This window comes from Lupinus angustifolius, unplaced genomic scaffold (genome assembly GCF_001865875.1).
Source record: "Lupinus angustifolius cultivar Tanjil unplaced genomic scaffold, LupAngTanjil_v1.0 Scaffold_162_1, whole genome shotgun sequence".
NCBI lineage: Eukaryota > Viridiplantae > Streptophyta > Magnoliopsida > Fabales > Fabaceae > Lupinus > Lupinus angustifolius.
In genome coordinates, this window is record NW_017728885.1 from 463,490 (window position 1) to 488,905 (window position 25,416).

The 25,416-nt window shown below is 37.0% G+C and overlaps 1 protein-coding gene across 4 annotated transcripts in view; it reads left to right on the forward strand.

Moving 5' to 3' along the window:
• Positions 1 to 1,483: 1,483 nt before the first annotated feature.
• LOC109342042 (polycomb group protein EMBRYONIC FLOWER 2) overlaps positions 1,484 to 25,416 on the forward strand; it is a 41,607-nt gene continuing 17,674 nt past the window's right edge. For 2 of the 4 annotated variants that reach the window (XM_019580011.1, XM_019580012.1), the window contains exons 1-18: positions 1,484 to 1,614; positions 2,432 to 2,542; positions 2,793 to 2,855; positions 2,967 to 3,090; positions 3,338 to 3,393; positions 4,457 to 4,562; positions 4,700 to 4,859; positions 4,968 to 5,036; positions 12,248 to 12,387; positions 12,561 to 12,623; positions 12,743 to 12,864; positions 13,855 to 13,887; positions 15,649 to 15,680; positions 17,354 to 17,406; positions 17,487 to 17,540; positions 17,656 to 17,715; positions 25,127 to 25,173; positions 25,262 to 25,374. In XM_019580011.1, the coding sequence (XP_019435556.1) occupies positions 2,508 to 2,542; positions 2,793 to 2,855; positions 2,967 to 3,090; positions 3,338 to 3,393; positions 4,457 to 4,562; positions 4,700 to 4,859; positions 4,968 to 5,036; positions 12,248 to 12,387; positions 12,561 to 12,623; positions 12,743 to 12,864; positions 13,855 to 13,887; positions 15,649 to 15,680; positions 17,354 to 17,406; positions 17,487 to 17,540; positions 17,656 to 17,715; positions 25,127 to 25,173; positions 25,262 to 25,374 (1,330 nt within the window). In that variant the 5' untranslated portion in view covers positions 1,484 to 1,614; positions 2,432 to 2,507. The remainder of the gene's footprint in view (positions 1,615 to 2,431; positions 2,543 to 2,792; positions 2,856 to 2,966; positions 3,091 to 3,337; positions 3,394 to 4,456; positions 4,563 to 4,699; positions 4,860 to 4,967; positions 5,037 to 12,247; positions 12,388 to 12,560; positions 12,624 to 12,742; positions 12,865 to 13,854; positions 13,888 to 15,648; positions 15,681 to 17,353; positions 17,407 to 17,486; positions 17,541 to 17,655; positions 17,716 to 25,126; positions 25,174 to 25,261; positions 25,375 to 25,416) is intronic. The other 2 variants (XM_019580009.1, XM_019580010.1) reach the window with 2 other exon arrangements.

Below are 25,416 nucleotides of genomic sequence, written 5' to 3' on the forward strand. Positions count from 1 at the left end.
ACTTTGGATGATTTCGGGAAGATTCCTTCTTATCTTGAATTCTGACTTGGAGAGAGATTATAGTAATGTCATTCTTCAGAGTTTACACTTCCATACATAGTGTACCACCATAGGGGTATTGTCTCTTCATAAGTGACCTTCTCTGCCAGTAGTATATCCATTATCTCAGCATCTGTGTCTTGAGCATCTTGGTCCATGTCTTGGTCCACCGGTTCCATTATTGAGTCTGTATTTGTAGATTGGTTGATCCCTAATTCATTTTGTCCCGAGGAACTTGCTTCACCCACTCTTTGGTAGAACGAGTTATTTACTTGTATTAATCATTTGCCCCTCACGAGGTTAGTAAGGTTATCACAATGGCTAATGTAAGTGCTCGTAGAACTATTTGGCACATGTTCATAAAAATTTACTTGACTTAAATGTTTTTCAAGTTCTTTTCTATAATTTTCCACCAACGGGTATGTGTCAAAGGTATCCCAGACATAGGCTTGATTCCTGAAACACGAAAGATTAGTAACAGGGTGTTGTGAGTAGGGCCTATAGTGAACCATCGGTTGAACCGCTATACGACTATACCAATACCCTAACTAGTTTGATGATCAGTACTGTATTAATAATATTGATTGTATCCCTAATTTTAATTGGAAAAAATAAATAATAAAAAGTGAATGATATAGTGGCTATACATAAACTTGACAATACATAGATATTACAACAATTTTAATTAATAGTAAAACACTTGCCTACAGGAAAACAAACAAATCCACATGTCCCAAGAAAAATTAATTTCACACCTATATATGGATACTATATCATTTTCACATCATTCAATTCCAATATAAAACCACATATGTAAAAACGCTAGTTAGTTAATTATTGAGGAAATTACAGATAGATTGATATTTCAGGAAAGAACACATAGTATCTTACACTTTTATCTCTATATAAACTATTCAATTATAACCGTAATATCCATAAAATATTATACAATAAATATATTATTTATCATTTATCTATACTTTTTATATTATATGAAGTTAAAATATGGTGTAATTTCCACCATGATGTAATTTTCACTTCATAATTTGTCTTTCACATTCTTTAATTTTTACACAAAACCATATAAGCCTAATTAACCACTGCTAACAGATTAATTAACCACGTTTCTCATCTTAAATTAAATATTATACTATCATAAAAACATAAAAATTATAATATAAAGTACACTGAATACAACAAATATATCTAATTATAAAAAATGAAATATATAAAAATTAAATACTTATTAACTATGATAGATGTATATTATAATTATATTGATCTCAGTCCTGCATAAATGAATATAGTGTTTTAAAATGATAAATGTAACAAATATAATTTCCAAAAATTGAACATTATGTTTTGGTATTATGAGATGTAGAACCTGCACTATTGGATCAACGTTGGTAAATGATAAATGTAATTAAGGAAGAGAGAGTATGAGTATAATTACGACCCAATAAAACACCACATGTATATCAAACTCTGATCATAGTTAATCCCTAATTTTCATTTCCACTTTCTCCCACACACTCAAGCATTAAACTCTTCTTCATCCTTCTTCTCTGATATTGGGTACTCATTTCTTCTTCTTTTGTTGCTTTCCTTTTATGCCAATTCACTATTTTTTTTCTTCTTTCGCGATTCATTTTTCTTTTTATACTATTTTTGTTTTTCTTCCATCGTTTTAAATGTATTACTCTTGTTTCTTGGTAATTCGCATATATCTCTTTTTTTTATGCACAATTTAAGTCTCTATATTTCCACATATTGAAAAAAAAATATGAGTAGTTTTTTTTTTATAAAATTTATATTAGTCTGCATCATCTGAACTTAGCACCTTCCAGAATCTTATTGAATTTGAGCATGTTGAATTTTGAGCATGTTGAATTTTGAGCTTAATATCTATTCACTAACGATATAGATATATTTATACACAGCCAGTGTCCATCACTCAACTCTTATTTAATAGACGGTGAATGATGCGATGATAATGTAAAAAACTCTTACCCCGTCGGTGCATACATCTTTTTCTCGGTCAATTTTTTACATGAAATAGTAATAGGAACATTATTCTTTTCATTATGGTATTATCATTATATTATTATAACTAGATGTTGTTTTAGGTAAAGGTTTAGTTTTCCTTTACTTAAAATGTCACTTGGAACATTTCTAAAGTTTGAAGCATGCTTTCATATATTACTGGGTCAGTGATTTTTCAACGGGACTAAGGTTTGGTTGTTGTTGTTTTAAGTGAAATGAGGTTTTCGTCAGATGTCAATGTTTAAGCTTTGTTATATAGTGCACTGGTGTTTAGTAAATCTCCATGTATGAATTACATTGTTCACATTGATATTGTTTTGATGATTTCTCGCTCCATTTTCAATTGCAGGTTTGTGGCTAGAGAAAATTTCACAAGCTTGAGTTTCAGATAAATATGGTATATATCTGAGGCTGCTTTCTTAAAAATGCCAGGGATTCCTGTTTCGGCTCGTGAAAACTTGTACGTGCTTGCTCAGACAAAGCCTACCTTTTGCAAAGTCTTATACTTATGATTAATAAAATCTGTATGCAAATATATTCTATTATCTAGGAATGATTGAGGATACTTGTGAATTCCTTAATACCTGATCTCTTCTTTGCTCGGCAGCCTTGGTTACTGTAGAGAATCAAATTGCATATAAGCATGTGAAAGATATTGATGCATACATTTTGCCTCTAACTCCCGTATGTATTTCATGCACCTGAACCAGACTTGTAATTAACTTCAATCAATCATCTAGAATCGATTCCCTAATCAGTCACCCTTTATTAAGGTTCAACAGCCAACACTTCGTTAATCACTACTTTCCATAAATCAATTTCCGTACTCTTAACAACACAACATTCTACTTCGAATAATAGCTTGTGTCTGTATTCTCCCGCAGATACCACCCCGATGCTTTTGAGCATTTATCTACAGAAGAGGAGCTTGTTGCAGAAGAGAGTCTTTCAATTTATTGCAGGCCAGTAGAGCTCTACAACATTATTCAGAGACGTGCTATAAGCAATGTACTCCATCTGATGGCTAATTATTTCCCACTACTTATCATTTTCTTAGAATATATCGCATGAGGCATAGGGTTGATTGTATTCTTGGTGGTATTATTGTCTCCTTGGAAATTTTCTCGTCATTATTTTTTCTTTTTTTAGTTATTTTCTCCTTGGTCTCCTGATTTATGGTCCCTAGAGATATTTGGTCTCCTATAAATTTTTATGGCCTGTTGTGTAACTAATAAAATACATGTCTGTTATGTAGCCATCATTCCTTCAGAGATGCTTACACTACAAGATAAAGGCTAAGCACAAGAGGAGGTAAAGTCATAAAATATAGTGTTCCTTCTCCTTTTTCCTCTCCTTGACATATTTATGCCAGTTGTATTCCATATGTACATGTGGGATAAGCCAAGTTCAGTTTAAATAGGAAGATATGTTTAGTCATGTGTTATTGACTGTTGAACTGAACCTTTTATGACATAAAGTTAGTATATGTACTTAAGTATTCCATATGAAAAACAGGTGTGGACTTATTGAATGAATGTGTTTTAAGTTTCTAACTTTACACTTTGACATTAAAATTTTTGTGGTTCTAAAATGAATAAGGATTTCAATGATTGTCCCTATCGGTTCTAACATGAGTATTTTTTTGAGACTTGGACTTCGAGACTTGTCACTTTTGATTTGATTTTCTACTTGATATGTATAAGGCATAGAGTAGGTTAATCATCCATCTCAATAGAGTATTTGGCTATTTTCCACTCAAGTGGGAAGATCCCTCTGATATTGATATAGGACTCTCTTGAAGAATTCATATGCAACCAGTGGATTACATACCAAAACAGAAATAGAACTGTACTGGCTTATATAAAATTGTGGAGTCCATGAAGTGGGCTCTGGATCTGATAAAGTGATGAGGCACAATTATTCCTTGTACGAACTTTGTTGTGTTGTCCTTGGATAGAACTTAACCTCCATAGTAGATCTCAATAATATCCGTTTTGTGTGAGCCATTAATTGTTAATTACTAGTCAAATGCAAGTCTACCCTCAGTACAGATCCAAGGTAGTGTGAAATTCACTACCCAATTCCTTCAGATGCATAACCTTTGTACTTAATGAATGATGCAGTAATTTTGTTCTGTACAAGATGATGAAGATAAATTTCTTACTTTATGTAAACCCCGCAATTCCTTTTCTTGCTAGCTTTATCCACACGGTGGTATTTATATGACCTTTCAGATAAGCTTGAATTTGCAATAATTTGTAGTTGTCTCATGCGTGACACTGTTCTCATTCTGCTGTTTCCTTTTATTGTCTGGATGCAATTTAGTGTAAATTTCAATTTCGAGATGCTAATGTGATGTCATTTTAATGTTTAGAATACAAATGACAGTTTCTCTATCAAGGACTGTTACTGAAAGCCAGACTGTAATTCCTTTGTATATCTGTATGGCAAGGCTGGTTTCTGATGTTAGAGTTCCAGAGGTAGGAATATTGCCTTATAGCTGAATTAATTTATATTCCTTATGCTACCTAGTTCCTTACTTTTTAGTGTAGCTTTCACCTGATAAGTTTTTCTGCTGCATGATACTTTTTCTTTTAACATATCAAAAACAAAAAAGAATTCTGCTGTGTATCGGATCAGTCGGATTTTCATGTTTCGGAATCCTCCTGGAACTGATTCAAATATTCAAGTCCAAGCAAAGTTTACACTCCCTGAAGTCAATAAGTTAGCTGTGGAGGCTAGATCTGACTCAATTGCTATCTTGTTTGTCAGCACTGGTATGTAACTAATTAACTATGTATATGCTTATGCAATCCAATTTTTATGAAAATGTCTATAATTTTTCCGAAGTTCCTTGACTCCTTGTTATAAATATTTGCTTGCAGTGGAAAACTCAAATTCATCATTGGGAGTCAATGCAAGTCTGGTGCCTACAGATCTGGCTTCTTCGGATTGTAAGATATTCTTTAATTGATAACTTTTGTCATACAATTGCATGTATGCCACACGGAGTCCCCACATCCAAAGTGTGAGGACTAACCCTCGCTCAGGCAGTGGCGTCGTCAGCAGGTGCCTCCAGTGCACTTTGAAACATGGAAAAGGAAAAATTAATTAAGTGAAGTACATACAAAAAGACAAGAAGTCCTCTGATAAAGAATGAAAAGAGTAATAATAATACCCGAGTTTTTGAGTCAGACCCAATGCGCTTTTGTTGACTCTTTGGTTATCAGTTATGTCAGCAATTGTCATATTTAAGACTGGTTACGACATTAATTACTAGTTTTCAAGCAGTTGCCTATTTTGGTTATCTCATTCATTTTCATGTCTGGCATTAGTTACTAGTTAGTAGTTATTATATATTTTCGTCCCTTTTTTCAAAAAAAACTTATCTAGTAGTGTTGTTCCATTATTTCAAACAATATATTTATCATATTATTAATTATTAATATTATAGGTATAAATTTATGTACAGTAATTAAAATTTTGTACAGAAAAAGTTGTGATGTTATGTAAAATATGTATGCATATATTTATTATTATTTGTTATTAGCTTGTGATCTAGAGGTCATAGGTTTAAATTCTGGAAACAATCTATTAGCTTATGGGGGTAAGACTGCAGACATCTAACTTCCCCAGACCCCAGTAGGTGGGAGCCTCTTGCATTGAGTCGTCCTTTTTTTTATTAACTTACCATTTTGCTATTTAATGTTTACCTTGTGATGTTCATTAACGACCTAATGTTTCTAGGGTTGGCCACTCTGTGCCACTATCTTAGGCTAACTACTAGTCTTATGATGAGCTTTTTGGAGATAAGATTAAGAACCACTCCTCACCTAACAACTTAAGGCCCCATTTGAAGTGGTTTCCAATTTTTTATTTTGAAATGGTATTTTCAAAACAAAACTTGTTTGACAATTTTTTTGCTGAAATGGTTTTTTACCCATTTTAAGAATAGTTTCTCCTTAATTTTCAAAACAATAAAAAAATCATGATTTATGTATCGAGTTTCAAAATTATACTTCCCCTCTGCCGCTCCATCCACCATCACGACTCCAACCATTGCCTCCATCGCTGCAACACCAACCTGACCACCATTGCCACCAATGCAACTTCCACCATCCCCAATAATCACCACCATCATCACCACCTGACCACCACTACACGATTACCACCACCACCACCACCCAATCACCACCACCATGCGGATTACCACCTAAATAACTAGTAAAGCACCACCACCATGCGGATTACCACCTACATAACCAGTAAAGCACCACAACCCTCTAATGACCACCCCTATCAACACCATGGCCACTACCACCCAACAATTACTACCATCACCATTCTGACCACCACCACCACCGCAATCGCAACCACCTCCATAAGTACCCTGACAAACTTCACCACCCTGATCACCACTCAGTCACCATCACCCCAACCACCACAACCACACAAAAGAACACCTAACCAACCACCATCTCCTACTGATGACACCATTTTAAGCAGAGAGAATTCAGAGAGAGGAGAGAAAAAAGAGAAATTCTGAAGATTTTGAATTTTCCTTTTTATTAATCAAGTCTCAAATGATTACAAACAATAAGTGTATCTATATACTCATATAATAGATGCCAACCAATTGAATAGTTGTCTCTAACAAACATACTAAGCCTAAAAGTAAAACTACTACATGTAACTAACCACTCTTCGCCCATACACCCCTTTGAATATGAGGATGGCTAGCCAAACTTGGGATTGTGTAACCTTGAGTTGTTGTTTTAGACATAAAAATCTTGTTGTTCCTAGAGGCTTACTATGAACATCATTTGTTTGGTATTATGAGGAAACATGCTTGACTTGAAATGTCATGTTCTGAATTCTATCCCTTACGGAGAACAAATCCAACTCAATGTGCTTTGTCCTATTATGAAGTACGTGATTGTGCGCCATGGCCAATGTGCTTAGATTATCATATAGTCTGAGAGGAGTTTGTTAAGCAAATTGGAGTTCTGCCAACAATGATTCAATGCACATGATTTATTGAGAAGCCAATACATGACTTTTGTACTCGACCTCTATATTGGACATGGAAATAGTTTTATATTTTTTGACCACCAAGTAAAAATGTTAGGTCTAACAAGCAGACATGTAAGCTTTAAGAATTTGTAAAAGTATGATGTAGGATAATACCGTATGTAGGAATACCTTACGAATACTTAATAATTCTCATGATATCAGTTCAATGTGACTCCAAAGGTTGACACATTTTATTGACACTGAAAGCTAAATTTGGTCTAGTGGCAGTTGCATATTGTAAAGCTCCCACTATTTACCTATAAAGATTATGGTTTTGAAAATATTACTCACATTTTTGTAAGTTTACAATTGCTAGCCATATGTACTAAGATAGACTTAGTTGTGCTCATATGAGCTTTCTCTATTATATTCTTTATGCCGATTGGGATTGTTTAAGTAATTCGCGCAATCGTTGACCTCTCGCCAATTGATTTTGAGTAGCTTTATCGAGATCAAAAGCGATGAACCATCAGTCAAGTGGTTGACTTCAATTCCCTGGAAATAATGAAGCTTACCAAGTTTCTTTAGTGCAAAGGTAGAATTGAGTTTGTCAATCCATTCTTTGTCACGAGCCATGAAGGAGCTTGTGACTATAATATCATCTACATAAACCAAAATATAAAGTCTATATGTATAGGAGATATTGTTTTACCATCTTTTCTATAATAGGTTTTACTGTGACTTTTTCCCTATAGAATTCATTCATATTCCTATCTTTTTCAATGTATCCATTTATCCAACAAACATTCCCATCTATGCTACAATAAGTTTTTTCTCTTAGTTCATATTTTATTGCCTATTATTCAGTCTCATATAACATTGTAGATCTTATAATTGTTCTATAAAATTTGCCCTTAAACTTGAGTGACACCTTTCTATCACATATGACACCTAAAATTTTAACTCGAAAAGCCCACTAGTAGTGCCATGTTTGCCACTACCGCCATGGCTCCCCGAAATCCTCAAATGGCAAACGTCGCCATTTAGCGGGTTTTTTCAAATGGCGAATAACGTTCTACCTAGAACCGCCACCGCTTTCTGTCACGACAACACCATGATTGCCATTTGACAACACTAGACCTGATTCACTCCACCATTTCGTCTATTTCACTTGGATTTTATGGTTTATATCTCCATCAATTTGTCCTTCATGTTTTATGATTGACCTAAGTTACATAAATCCAGTGACTTGTGGTATGGTATGGTTTCCAACCTTCACCTCTACAATTGGGTTTGTCCACAAAAAGCTAAACTTACACTTCATATATTTCGTCTTACTTCTACTTATACTAAAGCTTATGTCCACATTTTTAGGTTCCCATTTAATAACTCTCTTAATTATCTAATTAGGACAATATCATCCACAAAAAGCATGCATTGTGGTGGCACCAATTCTTTGTTCTCACACTGGCCTTTACCCCATCATACATATCCTTGATTGCTCGAATGTAGGTAATCCAAACTCCTTCCTTATTTAGAGCTTTCCACAATACCTCTCTAGGTACCTTATGATATATGCCCTTTTCATATCAATTAAAACCATGTGTAAGCCTCTTTGGTCCCTCTGGTGTCTTTCTATCAATCGCTGGAGCAAGTATATAGTCTTTATGATCGACTTTCTCGATCTAAAACCAAATTAGTTTTTAGTAATGCACATCTCTTGTCTTAACCTTCGCTCAATTATTTGAGGTGATAGTGATGTAATGGGAATAGTAGAATCAGACCTAGAGGAAAGGAAATAGGAAAAATAGAATTGAATGGAGATGCATTAGGGAAATTGGTAAAAGGACCTAGTTGAATATGGGATGGGGAAGAAGATTAGATGGAAAAATAGGTGAAGAAGAACATATAGAAGATTTAGCAGCAAATGGAAACACCATTTACAAACGATTACTAAGGATAAGAGTATTTATATACTCACATAATAGATGCCATCATGCCAACAAATACACTATTTGACTATAACAAACATACTAAGCCTAATAGTAAAACTACAATGACTAACTAACTACTCTTCTCTAATAACTATCAACTCCATGTCTGCCACACACTCCGACAACCACCACATCATGACCACTGAAACCACCTTGGCCACCACCACAACCTGATGATCACCACTATTGTGATCACCTCAATCACCACCCCAACAACCATCATGCCAATCACCAGAACACAATGACCATTTTGGTTACCACCCGACCCACCCTGGCCACAATGACAACCAACATCACCAACTTGAGTTGCACTACCTCTCTCACCTTAATTATCACCCTAAAGACCACTACCACCAACACCCTATCGTTACCACAATCCCGCTGACACCTCCACTTCCACAACTACCACCACCATCACCACTCAACCAACATAACCCATACCACCACCATCTCAATCACCACTACCAACCACCACAACCACTACCATATCAATGTGGTGGTGGTAGTAAAGGGTTCCACGAGGCACTAGTGTTGGGTGTTGACGACGGTGGAGGTAGTCATTAAGCAGTGGTGGTGGTAGTAGAAGGTGCATGCCAAAAGTGGTGGCGCTCGAGAATTTATCAGTTTGGAAATAACTTTGAAACTAAAAAAAGCGATGAACCATCAGTCAAGTGGTTGACTTCAATTCCCTGGAAATAATGAAGCTTACCAAGTTTCTTTAGTGCAAAGGTAGAATTGAGTTTGTCAATCCATTCTTTGTCACGAGCCATGAAGGAGCTTGTGACTATAATATCATCTACATAAACCAAAATATAAAGTCTATATGTATAGGAGATATTGTTTTACCATCTTTTCTATAATAGGTTTTACTGTGACTTTTTCCCTATAGAATTCATTCATATTCCTATCTTTTTCAATGTATCCATTTATCCAACAAACATTCCCATCTATGCTACAATAAGTTTTTTCTCTTAGTTCATATTTTATTGCCTATTATTCAGTCTCATATAACATTGTAGATCTTATAATTGTTCTATAAAATTTGCCCTTAAACTTGAGTGACACCTTTCTATCACATATGACACCTAAAATTTTAACTCGAAAAGCCCACTAGTAGTGCCATGTTTGCCACTACCGCCATGGCTCCCCGAAATCCTCAAATGGCAAACGTCGCCATTTAGCGGGTTTTTTCAAATGGCGAATAACGTTCTACCTAGAACCGCCACCGCTTTCTGTCACGACAACACCATGATTGCCATTTGACAACACTAGACCTGATTCACTCCACCATTTCGTCTATTTCACTTGGATTTTATGGTTTATATCTCCATCAATTTGTCCTTCATGTTTTATGATTGACCTAAGTTACATAAATCCAGTGACTTGTGGTATGGTATGGTTTCCAACCTTCACCTCTACAATTGGGTTTGTCCACAAAAAGCTAAACTTACACTTCATATATTTCGTCTTACTTCTACTTATACTAAAGCTTATGTCCACATTTTTAGGTTCCCATTTAATAACTCTCTTAATTATCTAATTAGGACAATATCATCCACAAAAAGCATGCATTGTGGTGGCACCAATTCTTTGTTCTCACACTGGCCTTTACCCCATCATACATATCCTTGATTGCTCGAATGTAGGTAATCCAAACTCCTTCCTTATTTAGAGCTTTCCACAATACCTCTCTAGGTACCTTATGATATATGCCCTTTTCATATCAATTAAAACCATGTGTAAGCCTCTTTGGTCCCTCTGGTGTCTTTCTATCAATCGCTGGAGCAAGTATATAGTCTTTATGATCGACTTTCTCGATCTAAAACCAAATTAGTTTTTAGTAATGCACATCTCTTGTCTTAACCTTCGCTCAATTATTTGAGGTGATAGTGATGTAATGGGAATAGTAGAATCAGACCTAGAGGAAAGGAAATAGGAAAAATAGAATTGAATGGAGATGCATTAGGGAAATTGGTAAAAGGACCTAGTTGAATATGGGATGGGGAAGAAGATTAGATGGAAAAATAGGTGAAGAAGAACATATAGAAGATTTAGCAGCAAATGGAAACACCATTTACAAACGATTACTAAGGATAAGAGTATTTATATACTCACATAATAGATGCCATCATGCCAACAAATACACTATTTGACTATAACAAACATACTAAGCCTAATAGTAAAACTACAATGACTAACTAACTACTCTTCTCTAATAACTATCAACTCCATGTCTGCCACACACTCCGACAACCACCACATCATGACCACTGAAACCACCTTGGCCACCACCACAACCTGATGATCACCACTATTGTGATCACCTCAATCACCACCCCAACAACCATCATGCCAATCACCAGAACACAATGACCATTTTGGTTACCACCCGACCCACCCTGGCCACAATGACAACCAACATCACCAACTTGAGTTGCACTACCTCTCTCACCTTAATTATCACCCTAAAGACCACTACCACCAACACCCTATCGTTACCACAATCCCGCTGACACCTCCACTTCCACAACTACCACCACCATCACCACTCAACCAACATAACCCATACCACCACCATCTCAATCACCACTACCAACCACCACAACCACTACCATATCAATGTGGTGGTGGTAGTAAAGGGTTCCACGAGGCACTAGTGTTGGGTGTTGACGACGGTGGAGGTAGTCATTAAGCAGTGGTGGTGGTAGTAGAAGGTGCATGCCAAAAGTGGTGGCGCTCGAGAATTTATCAGTTTGGAAATAACTTTGAAACTAAAACCCACAAAAATTGAAACTGAAATTATAAAACTGTGAACTAGTTCTGGTTTTTAAAACTTTCGAAACTAGAAACCAAATTAAACGGGGTCTAGGTTCTTGGGATGATTCGATTCTTGTCTTGACAATATTTATTAGTATCCAGCCCTAGTTTTGCTGCAAGTAAATAAAGTGATTTGTTATCCAAATATCTTACTATTGAGGAAATGAAAAGTTTTTTATTGAACAGTAAACCATATGATCTACTTAAAATCATAAGATTGAATGCATGGTAATTTCTAATATATTTGAAAGTCTAGCTAGCAATGGGTGAATTTCCCCCCAAATATTTTGATTTTGGATGTGTGCTAGAACTCTTCTTTCAATATTATCTATGCTTGGCAACTACAGCTGGAGAATACTACTTATGTGGGAAGGTATCTTTAGAATCACTTTATATGGCTTGGGATAGCTCTCCAAATTTTCATTTGGGTCAACGAGCTGAGATCAGGTCAACTGTGGATTTGCTTCCATGTATTCTGAAGGTATCATATCTTCATGGGGCTGATGATCAACAGTCTTTACTCTGCTATCCTTCATGCTAGTTAAAATATATGCTATGCATGGGCCCTATTTTTGTCTTAAGAGTCCATTTCAAGATCTATTGTCTATTATATGTCCTTTACTGTACTAGTTTACAACTTTATTTATGTTGCAGTCAGATTTTCAAAATGAGGAGACAAGCATCTTCGTTCATGTTCCCTGTAATTCAGAGATTGTGGTTGGTCCTATCTTTCACTTCATTTACTCACTGAGCAAGATATCCACACACCTAAATACATAGCAGAGAACTTGTATTTACTGCTGCTTGTTTATTTTCTGTTTGTTGGGTTTCTAAAGAGCATGCCAAAAAGAATTCAAATCACAATTTCTGCTGAAGAGTTTGGGGCCCAGGAAAAATCTCCCTTCCATACATATGCAGGCAGTGAAGTACCATCAACATCATTATCTCATATCATTCGGTAATTTCATTTTTCTCATGTGCATTTGTTGGCTTTCAATTGTTTTTTCTTTCCTTCCATGGGAATATTTTATATTCAAAACTCAAAAAGTCAACACAGTGACATCTGAATGTTATTGCAAAATGGAACTAGCTTTTAGCTCAGTTGGTGTACCTGGTGACTCTTGTAATTGACTATGTCTCCATTCATTTGCTTATTTGCTAGTTCCTTTTGGTGCACTTTCCCTCCACAGCAGCTATTTTTAGGCTCTTGTTCTTTGTCTAATTAGCCAAAGTTTGTATTTGGATTATTGTGGGTCTCATCTTGAAGATGTTGGACTCTCAATTTCTATTTATAGTTAAAGCATAACATTTTTGTGCTTGTTGGCAGTATGGTTATTGTATTCTTTAAGTATGGAACTGAGTATAGACGCTTTTCTGCATAGCTATTGCCTGAATTCTCTGCATCATTTCTCCTCGCGTTTCTGTGATACTGAACTGAAGTTGGAATTGGAAATTCTTCTGCCTTTTCTTAGTGAAGTTCTTTTCTCATTGCATAGAGAAATTAGCTTTTAGGTCAGTTGGGGTACGTGGCACAACAACTAGTTTTTGGCTTCTTAGTCTTTGTCTAATTGTAGCCAAAGCTTTTATGTGGAGTATGATGGGTCTAATCTTGAAGATGTTGACTTCTTTTCTCCCTTGTTCTAGTTAAAGAAAAAAACCTTTTGAGATTCGTCATAGTATGGTTGTTGTATTCTTGTTGTATGAAACTGTCATTATGTGGAGAATGGTACCTTTTTCTCACTCCTATTACCTTTATTCTCTGCGTCATTTCTTGTATTGGAGTCTGCAATACTCAAGGTGGAATTCTAGTCTATCTGCTTAATTAAGTCCTTTTTGCCTTCTAACCAACCAGGATAGGTGGTTCCACACATGATTGTTGTAGTGTATTTTCTTGCAATATTTATGGTTATAGTTTGCATTTTAACTACCAGCTGCTTGTATGGTCCAGGTTGAGGGAAGGGAATGTCATGTTTAATTACAGGTATTGTATTTAACTTTTTTGTGATAGGATATTTTTCCTGGCTTCTATTAGGTTTGTATGCGGGTTTATGGTAATGCTCATTTTAAGGGAGATTCTTTGTTAGATATGCATTTGAATTTGAGAACTCTTTTGTTCTGATGATTTCTATTTTTGTCCTGTCCTCCCTTATGTTTTGTTGTAAGACTCAATGGTCTCACACTGAGATAGTCCAAATAGAATAATTGTGTTATTACTGAAGATTGTATAATTATCATGACAGATCAGTCTTCCCTTAGTTTTAACTGTATTCTATGCAGATAGTTATTTCCCTAGCTCTATATAGTGTAATGAAGCCTTGTACTGAATTATTCATTTAGAATTAGAATTCATTTATTCCGAATATTTTCTTGTTCGAGGTGTTATCACTTATCAGAGCTCCTGATATGGGAGATTGCTTCCATATTGATCAGCTTCCATTGCTGATCACCCTCACCGTCGCATTAGCCGGCCTCCTTCAAGACTGTTTTCTTTGTTTTTCTGTCCATGACTGCGCTGCAACACTTCTCACCAGTGCCATTGCAGCCGCTAGGTTCAGTCACCCCCACCACTGCTCAGCCCTCCTAAAGAAAATATTAGCAACTGATTTTGAAACAACTACTAAAGGAAAGATTAGCAACTTTTTGAAATTATGGATCTAAGGCTAAAGTAATTTCTTGGGATAGAGGTTGCCGCCGACTCCAAACAGGGCATCTTTATTTCACAAAGGAAACATGTCAAAGGAAATATGTCCTTGATCTTCTCAAAGAGACTGGAAATCTAGGGCGTAAGGCTACACAAGTGTGCATTGAGCAGAATTTCAAAATGAAAAATGATGGAGAAAGTCCCAAGGTTTGTAAAACTCAATGTCCGGGGCAGTTAGAAAAATTGATATATCTGGCCCTTCCTAGACCAAACTCAGCATTTGTTGTGTGTATTAGTCAGTTTGTGCATGATTCACGGGTGATACACATATAAGCTGTTGACATAATTTACTTAGCATTTGTTGTGTGTATTAGTATGACCCGCTAGTGATACACATACAAGCTGTTGACAGAATTTCATACTATCTTAAAATTATATCAGCAATAGGATTATTGTTCATAAGAGGGGGAAACATATAACCAGGGATTTGTATACACATGTCAATTATGCATGACCCATTCATTGGCAAAAGATGAACCTCTGGTTATTGTATGTTTTTTGGATGGAGGTTCAGGGGGAAGAGTAAGAAATAAAATCTGGTTACTTGATCAGTTCCAGAAGTTGAGTGTTGAGTTATGGGCTTATGGCACAAGGGGACTGATAGACTGTGGACTGGTCATGGCTTAATATGTTCCTTCAAGATTTCAATTAGCAGATTTGTTGGTAAAGGGCTTTCCATTGAGACGTTTCAAGATGTAACTAGCAAGTTGGGAATGTTTAATTTCCATTAACCAGCTTGAGGGGGAGTGTTGTACCCCGTAGGACTCCACGGTCCCATGTTGAGATTTTATTGTCCAAATAGAATAATTGTCTAATTATTGCAGGATGTATAATTATTAGATAGATTACTGTCTTAGCTTTAATTCTAGTTACTTCCCTATATAATGTAAAGAAAGCCTGTTAAAAAATTTCCATTAACCAAAATTATTCAGAAATATTTTCTCATTCTAGTTGTTTATTTTTGCTGCTAGAAGAATTACAGGTCGTCCTGCAATGTACTACTTTTCTCTGTTAAGTTTTTTTGTTTCAAAATTATTACAGGTACTACAAAAATAAGTTGCAGAGAACAGAAGGTAATTTAAATTGTTGCTCTCTCCCTCTCTGTCACTTTCATGCGTGTGGTTGCGTTTTTCTTCTTTTGGGGTGTATTTAATTTAAAAATCAAATAATCTTGTATATTCCACAACATAAAAAAAGAATGCAATCACACAAGACGAAGTCTCAAAAGGTTTTCCTATTGTTATAGGACTACACCAAGGGTCAACATTAAGTCCCTACTTATTTACATTAGTCTTGGATATACCTACTGAGCATATCTAAGAACCAGCGCCACAATGCATGTTTTTTCCAGATGATATTATCTTAGTAGGAGACTCGAGAGAGATATTAAATGGGAAGCTTGAAATGTGGAGAGTGGAGACAAGCTTTAGAAGCACATGAATTTCGTTTAAGTCGAAGTAAGACGAAGTATATGGAGTGTAAGTTTAGTAAGAGGCGGATAAACCTTACTTTAGAGGTAAAGATTGGGGATCATATTATACTAAAAATCATTAGATTTGAGTATCTTGGAATCTTGGATCAATCATACAAGATGATGAAGAAATTGATAGAGATGTGAACCATATGATTGAAGCGAGTTGGATTAAATGACAAATTGCTTCAAGTATTGTATGTGATAAAAATGTTTCACTCAAGCCTAAAGAGGAGTTTTATTGCACAACTATAAGACCTGTAATGTTATATGAGACTGAATGTCAGGCGATAAAATGTCAACAAGAGAGTAGACTCCTGTAGTAGAGATGAAAATATTATGTTAAACGAGTGGAGAAAATAAATAAGATAAAATGGTAGAATCGCGCCCTAAGTGGTTTGGAATGTATGAAGGAGACCAGTAGAAGCTCCCGTAAGGAGAGTAGATCAAATGGCGGCTAGTCCAAATCCTAGAGGAAGAGGGAGACCAAGAAAAACCATAGGTAAAATGATTAAGAAAGACTTAGAGATCAATACTTTGTCAACGAGCATGATTTGTAATCGAGCATTATGGCATAGTTCGATCCATGTAGTTGACTCCACCTAGTGGGATAAAGTTTTGGTTATTGTAGGAGTATTTGATTTAAGTTTTGAACGAATTTGACAATATTGGCTAGATCTGGTGAAAGCTATGTCAGTATGTATCTTAAAATGTCATTTTTTACATAATCTCCAGTTGTACTATCCAAACATCAAAGGTCATTAAAGTAGCTGAAGGACAACTTGTGGCACTGTAGGATTTACAAGGGCAAAATTTCTGCTTACTACATATTATTTTATTGAACCACACCTCTCTAGCCTCAACTACATTGAAGTAGTTGTTTGATTTTATGTCGCATGCTGCTAAGGACACTACTTGAATTTAATATAATTTAATGATAAGAAAATATCTTGATTTCCATGTGGAAGTTCAGTTACTTTGCCATCAAAGACAGAAGGCTAAAAGTATGCTTTGTGCACCCTTGTTTGGGATTTTAAAAGCGCGCCATTACTTGCTATTTACCTTAATACTGAGGTTGTTACACTGAGTAGATATTGGACATGACATGGCTTAGAGCTGTATCTTATTTGCAGCCCATTCATTGTAATGTTATTGTAATATGTGTTTTTGTCCATGCTTTCATACTTAAAGGCTTAATCCTTCTATTTTTAATAGATTAAGGCTGAGTTGTTGTTGTTATAGATTATCTAGTAACTGGAAGTTTTTTCATTGCAGTCACTGAAGATTTCTCTTGTCCATTCTGTTTGGTTAGATGTGCCTCTTTTAAGGTTAACACTACTCTCTCCTTTTAAGTCTATACGTTTTCAATATGATATATAAACCTGGTTTTAATGTTTACCTTTTTTAGGGTCTAAGATATCACTTGCCCTCATCCCATGATCTCTTCAACTTTGAATTTTGGGTCAGTAGTCTTCAAAACTCTTCACTCTTGTTTGTATTTTACTCACTCAGCTGTATTGGACCCTCTTGTTTGTGTTTTACTCACTCAGCTGTGTTGTGCATAAATTATTTTGCAGGTATCCGAGGAATGTCAGGCTGTAAATGTGTCTGTGAAAACTAATATCTGGAGATCTGAGGTCAGAATAGTTTGCACTCAATTTATTTTCTTTTCTCTGAATCTGTTCTAACTTATTATATGATAAGCATCGGGGAGCCAAATCCCCAATTAAGCATGTATATATAAGAAGGGGGTAAGAAGGGTAACTAATTAGAAGTAACTAACTAGGATAACTGTCCTTTTAGTTAGGAAATATAAATAAGATCAGGGAAAGGTAGTTTACTCACCTTGAAAAGTAAATTGGAAGTTGGAACTGATTTCCTAAAATCAGTGGTGGTTACTTTCTCTCATTCATTTCTTTCTTGTAAACACATTCTCATTTCAATAATACATGCTTACTGATCAAAATCACACTGATTTTGCATCTATTCTTCTCTTATTTTCTGTTTTTCTACTCTGAATTGATACTAGTTCTAACACTGATATAAGAGCACCGACCTGGTGCCTGAAAAAAAAAATAAAGCTTTTGTTGTGACGCATATGGTGGTAGCAAGAGGAATGGCTAAAATCAATGATGGTTGGAGCCAAGAACGGAGGAATTGAGGATGCGACTGGAACTCAGTGAAGCTCGCACCAAGAAGGCTGATAAAGAGATGAGGGTGCGAATGGAGCATAGCGAGGCACGTGCAAGGAAAACCGAAGATCTTCTCTCGACAATTGCAACTAAACTGGGAATTCCCTCACCAATTGGGGAAGATGAAACCAGCGAGGTTGGCGGGGAGCAGGGGGAAAACCATGGTAGAGATTAGAGAACACGGAATGGGTATCGATGGCGATCGTAGGGGAGACGTCGACGTGGGACCGAAACCGTGGAGGAAGCTGGAAATTCCAGCTTTCGGTGGGGACGACGCTTTTGGTTGGACGTGCAAATTGGAGAGGTATTTTGCATTACGGGGTGTGGCCGATCATGAAAGAATGCAAGCCACTCTAATGGCGTTGGAAGGGAAGGCGTTGACTTGGTTCCAATGGTGGGAAAGGTGTAACCCTAGACACACGTGGGAGGGGTTCAAGGTGGCAGTGATCCGACGGTTCCAACCATCAATGATGCAAAATCCTTTTGAGATGTTACTATCATTGAAACAAACCGGGGACGTGGAGGACTACATGGAGGAGTTTGAAAAGTACATTGGGGCCCTTAAGGAGATGGATCAAGATTTCGCAAAAGGGATCTTTTTGAATGAGTTGAAAGATGACATTCAAGCGGAGGTAAGGCTCTTCGAATTATCCACTTTAGCTGAGGTTGTTCGAAAAGCATTGATGGTGGAGAGGAGGAATTCAGTGGTGCATAAAGGAGGGTCTGGTTATGTTGCTAAACCGACTGGGTATTCACGAAGCAATTCCTACAACAAGGTTGTCACGGTGGACTCAAGGGCAGTGCCGGATAAAACCGTAGGGCAGTTTGGGGGAAGCCATCTCACCAGCAGTTATGGATCAGTGAATTCCACAGCAAACTCACGCGCAAAAGGTGGGGATTTTCGTCATCTCACTGGACCTGAATTGAAAGACAAAAGAGAGAAAGGGTTGTCTTTTAAATGTGATGAACCGTATAATAGAGAGCACCGTTGTAAGAATAAAGAACTCCGAATGTTATTACTAGAGGAGGAAGAAGAAGAAGACAAAGATGGCAAGGGAGAGGAGGAAGCCGAATTGGGGCAATACAAGTCCTTGCAATTATCTCTATGTTCCATGGCCAGTTTAACCTCTACAAAGTCTTGGAAGGTCACAGGTGAATTTTTGGGGAGGACGGTGGTCATTTTGTTGGACTGTGGGGCTTCCCATAATTTCGTTGCCACCGATTTGGTAGCACAATTGCAGCTAGCCGTGGTTGATACTCCTAGCTATGTGGTAGAGGTGGGGGATGGTCATAAAGTGCGATGTCAAGGCAAATGTGACGGTCTAAGTCTAAGGGTCCAAAAGTTAGAATTTCTGCATGACTTCTACCTATTCGGTTTGAGGGGGGTAGACATGGTGCTTGGGTTAGATTGGCTGGCCGGCCTCGGGGAGGTGAAGGCTGACTTCGGGAAATTGGAATTATCATTGAAAAGGGATGCTGAGTGGTATAAGATAACCGAGGATCCTAATCTATCAAGAACGAAGTTGACTGTTGGAACATTCTTACAAGTTCTGAAAGAAGAGGGTGAAAGATTGATGCTTCATTGTACTCAAGCACCGATGTCGCCGATAGGTGATATTTCCGTACCCAAGGAGTTGTTGTCAATATTGCAATCATATGATGTTTTTCAGGAACTACCGGGGCTACTGCTAATGAGGAGACACAATCATGCAATTCATTTGAAGGAGGGGGCCGAGATACCCAATTTACGGCCTTACAAATGTCCTCATTTCAAGAAGTCAGAAATTGAGAGATTGGTGGGAGAAATGTTGCAAGCCGGGGTAATTCGGCCGAGTATCAGTCCTTATTCCAGCCCCATTATCTTGGTCAAGAAGAAAGATGGAGGGTGGAGGTTTTGCGTTGACTACCGAGCCTTGAACAAGGTTACTATTTCGAACAAGTTTCCTATTCTGGTGATAGAAGAATTGTTGGATGAGTTAGGTGAGGCGAAGATTTTTTCAAAGCTGGATTTGAAGTCAGGGTATCATCAGATACGGATAAAGGAAGATGTTCTGAAGACAGCTTTTCGGACTCATGAAGGGCATTACGAATTCTTAGTGATGCCTTTTGGTCTCACCAATGCTCCGTCTACGTTCCAAGCTTTGATGAATGAGGTTTTGAAGCCGTTCCTAAGGAAGTTGTCGCTGGTTTTTTTTTATGATATTTTGGTTTTCAGCAAGGACTTGATCAACCATGTGTCTCACTTAGCGCAAGTATTGGAGGCGTTGCATCAGAATTATCTCAAGGCCAACAAACAGAAGTGCAATTTTGGTCGAGGTAGTCTAGAGTATCTCGGTCATATTATTTCGGGGGAAGGGGTGGCAGCAGATCAGTCCAAGATAGAGGTGATGCAGACGTGGCCGAGACCTGTTGATATTAGAGGATTGAGGGGATTCTTGGGATTGACTGGGTATTACCGGCGGTTTGTAAAAAAATATGGGAAAATCGCTAAGCCTTTGACCGACAAGTTGAAGAAGGATAGTTTTATTTGGTCTAAGGAAGCTACTGCAGCTTTTGAATTTTTAAAGGCTACCATGGTTGATTTACCCAAGCTTGCTGTTCCTGATTTTTCTAAGGTCTTTGTGATTGAGACCGATGGTTCCAGCTCCGGTTTGGGTGCGGTTTTGATGTAGGAGGGGAGACCATTGGCCGTTTGGAGTAAGGGGTTGTCAGCTAGGGCGCAATTGAAGTCAGTCTATGAGTGGGAGTTGATGGCCTTGGTGCAAGCCGTGCAAAGGTGGAGACACTATGTTTTGGGCCGACGTTTTGTTATCAAGACAGACCAGAGGAGTCTCAAGTTCTTGACAGAGCAACGATTGTTTAGTGATGAGCAGTTCAAATGGGCGGTCAAACTGATTGGTTTAGACTTTGAGATCCAATATAAGCCAGAATACTAGAATTCAGCCGCAAATGCCTTATCCCGGAAAGACATGTATTCGGCTATTTCAGTTTTGACAACCTAAGACGTTGAGGATTGGATGAGGGAAGTACAACAGGATTCGAAGTGGCAACTGGTGGTACAGGACTTGACAGTTTCTCCTACCTCACATCCAAATTTCCAAGTGAAGAATGGGTTGCTAATGTACAAAGGTAGAATGGTGTTGTCTAGAGTTTCAAACCGGATTCCATCCATTTTGGCTGAATGTCATACCACGCCAATGGGGGGACATTTAGGATTTTTCAGAACTTACAAACGGGTGGCCAATTTTTTGTTCTGGGAAGGAATGAAGAAGGATATCATGAAATTTGTAGAGGAATGTGATGCATGTCAAAGGGCTAAGTACTCCACCTTATCTCCAGTGGGGTTGTTGCAACTGTTGCCTATTCCTACGCAGGTTTGGACAGATATTTCCATGGATTTTATTGGGGGGTTACCTAAAGTTCGAGGTAAAGATACGATTTTCGTGGTGGTGGATCGTTTGTCTAAATATTCGCATTTCCTTGCTTTGGGTCATCCGTTTACAACACGAGAGGTTGCGGTTATTTTTGTTCAGGAAGTGGTAAAGCTGCATGGGTTTCCATCCACTATCATTTCGGATAGAGACCCAATATTTTTGAGCCAATTTTGGAAGGAATTATTTAGGCTAGCCGAGACTCAATTAAAACTCAGCACGTCTTACCACCCTCAGACGGATGGACAAACCAAAGTTATAAATAGGTGTCTTGAAACCTATTTGAGGTGCTTTGTCGGACCCAAACCAAGGCAGTGGCTGAATTGGCTTTCTTGGGCCGAATTTTGGTATAATATTACTTACTAGAGTTCCACAGGTATGACCCCTTTCAAAACGTTGTATGGTTATGATCCTCCTACATTGATAAAAGGGATTTCTTCCAAGATTGACGGGGTTAACCAACTGGTGTAGCGGAGGGATGAGGTGTTGGGGGAGTTAAGACAGAATCTACTCAAGGCCCAAGATTATATGAGGACTCAAGCAGATAAACATAGGCGCATGGTGGAATTTTTGGTGGGGGATTGGGTTTACTTAAAATTACAGCCCTACAAGCTCAAATCGATTGCAAACAGGTCGTGTGCCAAGCTGGCAGCCCGATTCTATGGCCCTTACCAGATTATAAGTAGGGTTGGTATGGTTGCCTACAAGTTGGATTTTCCGGCGCAAGCAAAGGTGCATCCGGTATTCCATGTGTCCTTGTTGAAGAAGGCTCTCAAGCCAAATCAACAACCCTTGCCGCTTCCTCCTATGTTGAATGAGGAGTATGAGCTGGAGGTAGAACCAGAAGATATTGTTAGCTGGAGTGAGGATAAGCAAGGACACATCGAGGTTTTGGTTAAATGGCTTCAATCACCTATATGTGACAACTCTTGGGAATCTGCAACAGCAATCCAAGATAAATTGCCTACGTTTCTCCTTAAGGACCAAGTGGCTCTTTTAGGGGGGAGGTAGTGATAAGAATCGGGGAACCAAACCCCCAATTAAGCATATGTATGTAAGAAGGGTAACTAATTAGAAGTAACTAACTAGGATAGTTGTCCTTTTAGTTAGGAAATATAAATAAGATCAGGGAAAGGTAGTTTACTCACCTTGAAAAGTAAATTGGAAGTTGGAAGCGGTGGTTACTTTCTCTCATTCATTTCTTTCTTGTAAACACATTCTCATTTCAATAATACATGCTTACAATCAAAATCACGCTGATTTTGCATCTATTCTTCTCTTATTTTCTGTTTTTCTACTCTGAATTGATACCAGTTCTAACATTATATCTAGTTATTTATATTTAATGAATACTACCATCACTCACTCTAACACTCTTTTCAACACTTGTCTTGTGTTTGGTCAATGCTAGAGTGTTTATACTGGTTACATATATTCAGGTCATATTATTTTCATTCATTTTTTTCGATTCTTCTCTTTTCCCATGTTCATCTACCCTTTTGTTAGATGTTATAACGCTCTCTCCTGCTTCACTATCATCCCCAGCTCTGAAGCACGGATTCGTTAAACACCCTCACGTGTCGGTGTCCGACACGTATCCGACACAGATACGCTCGGATTCGCGAAGGATACGTATCTATAGAGCATCCAAAAATTAAAAAAATAAAATAAAATAAATAAATGTTAAGACACGTATCCGATTCGTTTTCAATAAAATATAGGATATATGGATTCGTTTTCAGTAAAGTATAGGATATATAGATTCGTTTCCAATAAAACATGATAAGATAGATTCCTTTCCAATAAAATAGGATAAGATAGATTCGTTTCTAATAAAACATGATAAGATAAATTCTTTTTCATTAAAGTAGGATAAGATATATTTGTTATGGAAGGCAATGATTTTAGGATAGATTCGTTTTCATTAAAATAGGATAAGATAGATTTGTTATGGAGGACAATGATTTTAAATTTCCATTATATTTTTTACTTTGGATATTTTGATTTACACTTATAATTTTATCATATTTTATGTGTTTTTATTATTTTATACGCGTATCCCTGAACGTATCATATCCTGCATTTTGGAAAAAATGTGTGTCGACGTATCGTATCCGACACACGTATCAGTATCCGTGCTTCATAGTTGTTTCCATTTCTCAGTATCCGTATCAGTGTGCAGTGTCATTGTTGTTTCCATTTCTCACTGCTTTCGCACTGTCATTTTCTGCCGCCACATTTTCTTTTGGTATCTCGCCTGATCATCATTTTCAAGTTTTTTCTTCAAGTTGATTTTGATCATGATAAATTTATCTTGTTGGGCTCAAAAGGTAATTAGTAATTTTTTCATTATTTTAGATTCCAAAGTAGTGTTGTAGAAGACATTAAGTGAAACAATAAAAAAGAGAAAAAAAAGCAATTTAAAAAAAGTTACCAAATGGTGAAGAAGCTCCAGCAAATCCCTACATTCAAAGGATTTACAGTAAAATTTCCACCAAATCCAAGTTTAAAATCCCAGATCTGAGAATCAAGAGACAGCCATGAATAAGGTGAGGGAAGAAAACAAGGTTTTGTTTTTATAGACGGTAACCTGACCATCAAAATTAAAATCGATATTTAATTTAAGTTCTGGTCTTTGCTTGTCCGAAAGAACTGAAATGTCACTGAGGACTCCATTTTGAACGATGTGGGTAGATTATGAATTTTTTTCCATATTGTAACCTATCCAGATAGTAAACAGGTAAGAATTATATGAGGTGGACCAATTAATAGGGGAGTGTTGAAAAGAGTGTTCCTGAGAGTGTCTGTAGCAGTTCTCTTCATTGTTTTCTGTTCACACACTGATGCCTCTGTAGATGCTTGGGAAGAATAAGCTCGCTTTTTGGGACATCTAATATGTTCTTGGACATCATTCAATTATATGATTTTGGGCCTTAGTTTTATTTCCCACTTGTTTTATCCACTTTCTTATCTTGGCCCACTATGTGGGTTCGGTTACATGGATCAAATAATACCATTAGGCTCTATTTAAAACCAAAATTACAATTCATCCACTTATAAGGTAATTTTTAATGGTTTTTCCTAAAGTCAATCTTCCTCTATTTTGTTTAATTGGGATAAACTTACTTGATCGAATTTTCACAGCGAGGTCTCAATCGGTCTCCTCCTCATACCATATGACAAAATCGCTTTAGATGAGTGTCTGTCATCTTCTCTTGTAAAACTTTCTCCTTGATTTGTACTTGTTTTTCTTTGGGTTCTAGTTTCTTGTATTTTCGCTTGCATATCAACATTCTAATCTCATCTGCGCTGATGTTTTTGCTCTGGCTGGCACTTCACTACCAACTATTTGGTAGTGTTATAGCTGTCAGCTTGAAATTTTCTTTTATGAGCCACTTTGTGATCTCAAACACTTTCTTCTTCAGATTGTTGGAGAAGGCATTGATCCAAAATTACAAACATTTTTCTTTTGGTAAGCTATTTTGTTTCTTACCTTTCTGATATTTTCTTGTCTCCAAATATTCCATATGTATAAATGGTTGATTCATGCCTATATGCAGTGCAAAGCCCCGTAAGCGCAGAAGACCTAAAATCCTAACTTTGAAAAATGCAAAGGATGTATTGGAGACTGACTTTCCTGCAAGAGATACTGAGCTTTTGGAGAAGGATGACGGTATGCAACTGTTGCAATTGTTTAAACTATTTGAGTTAGTGA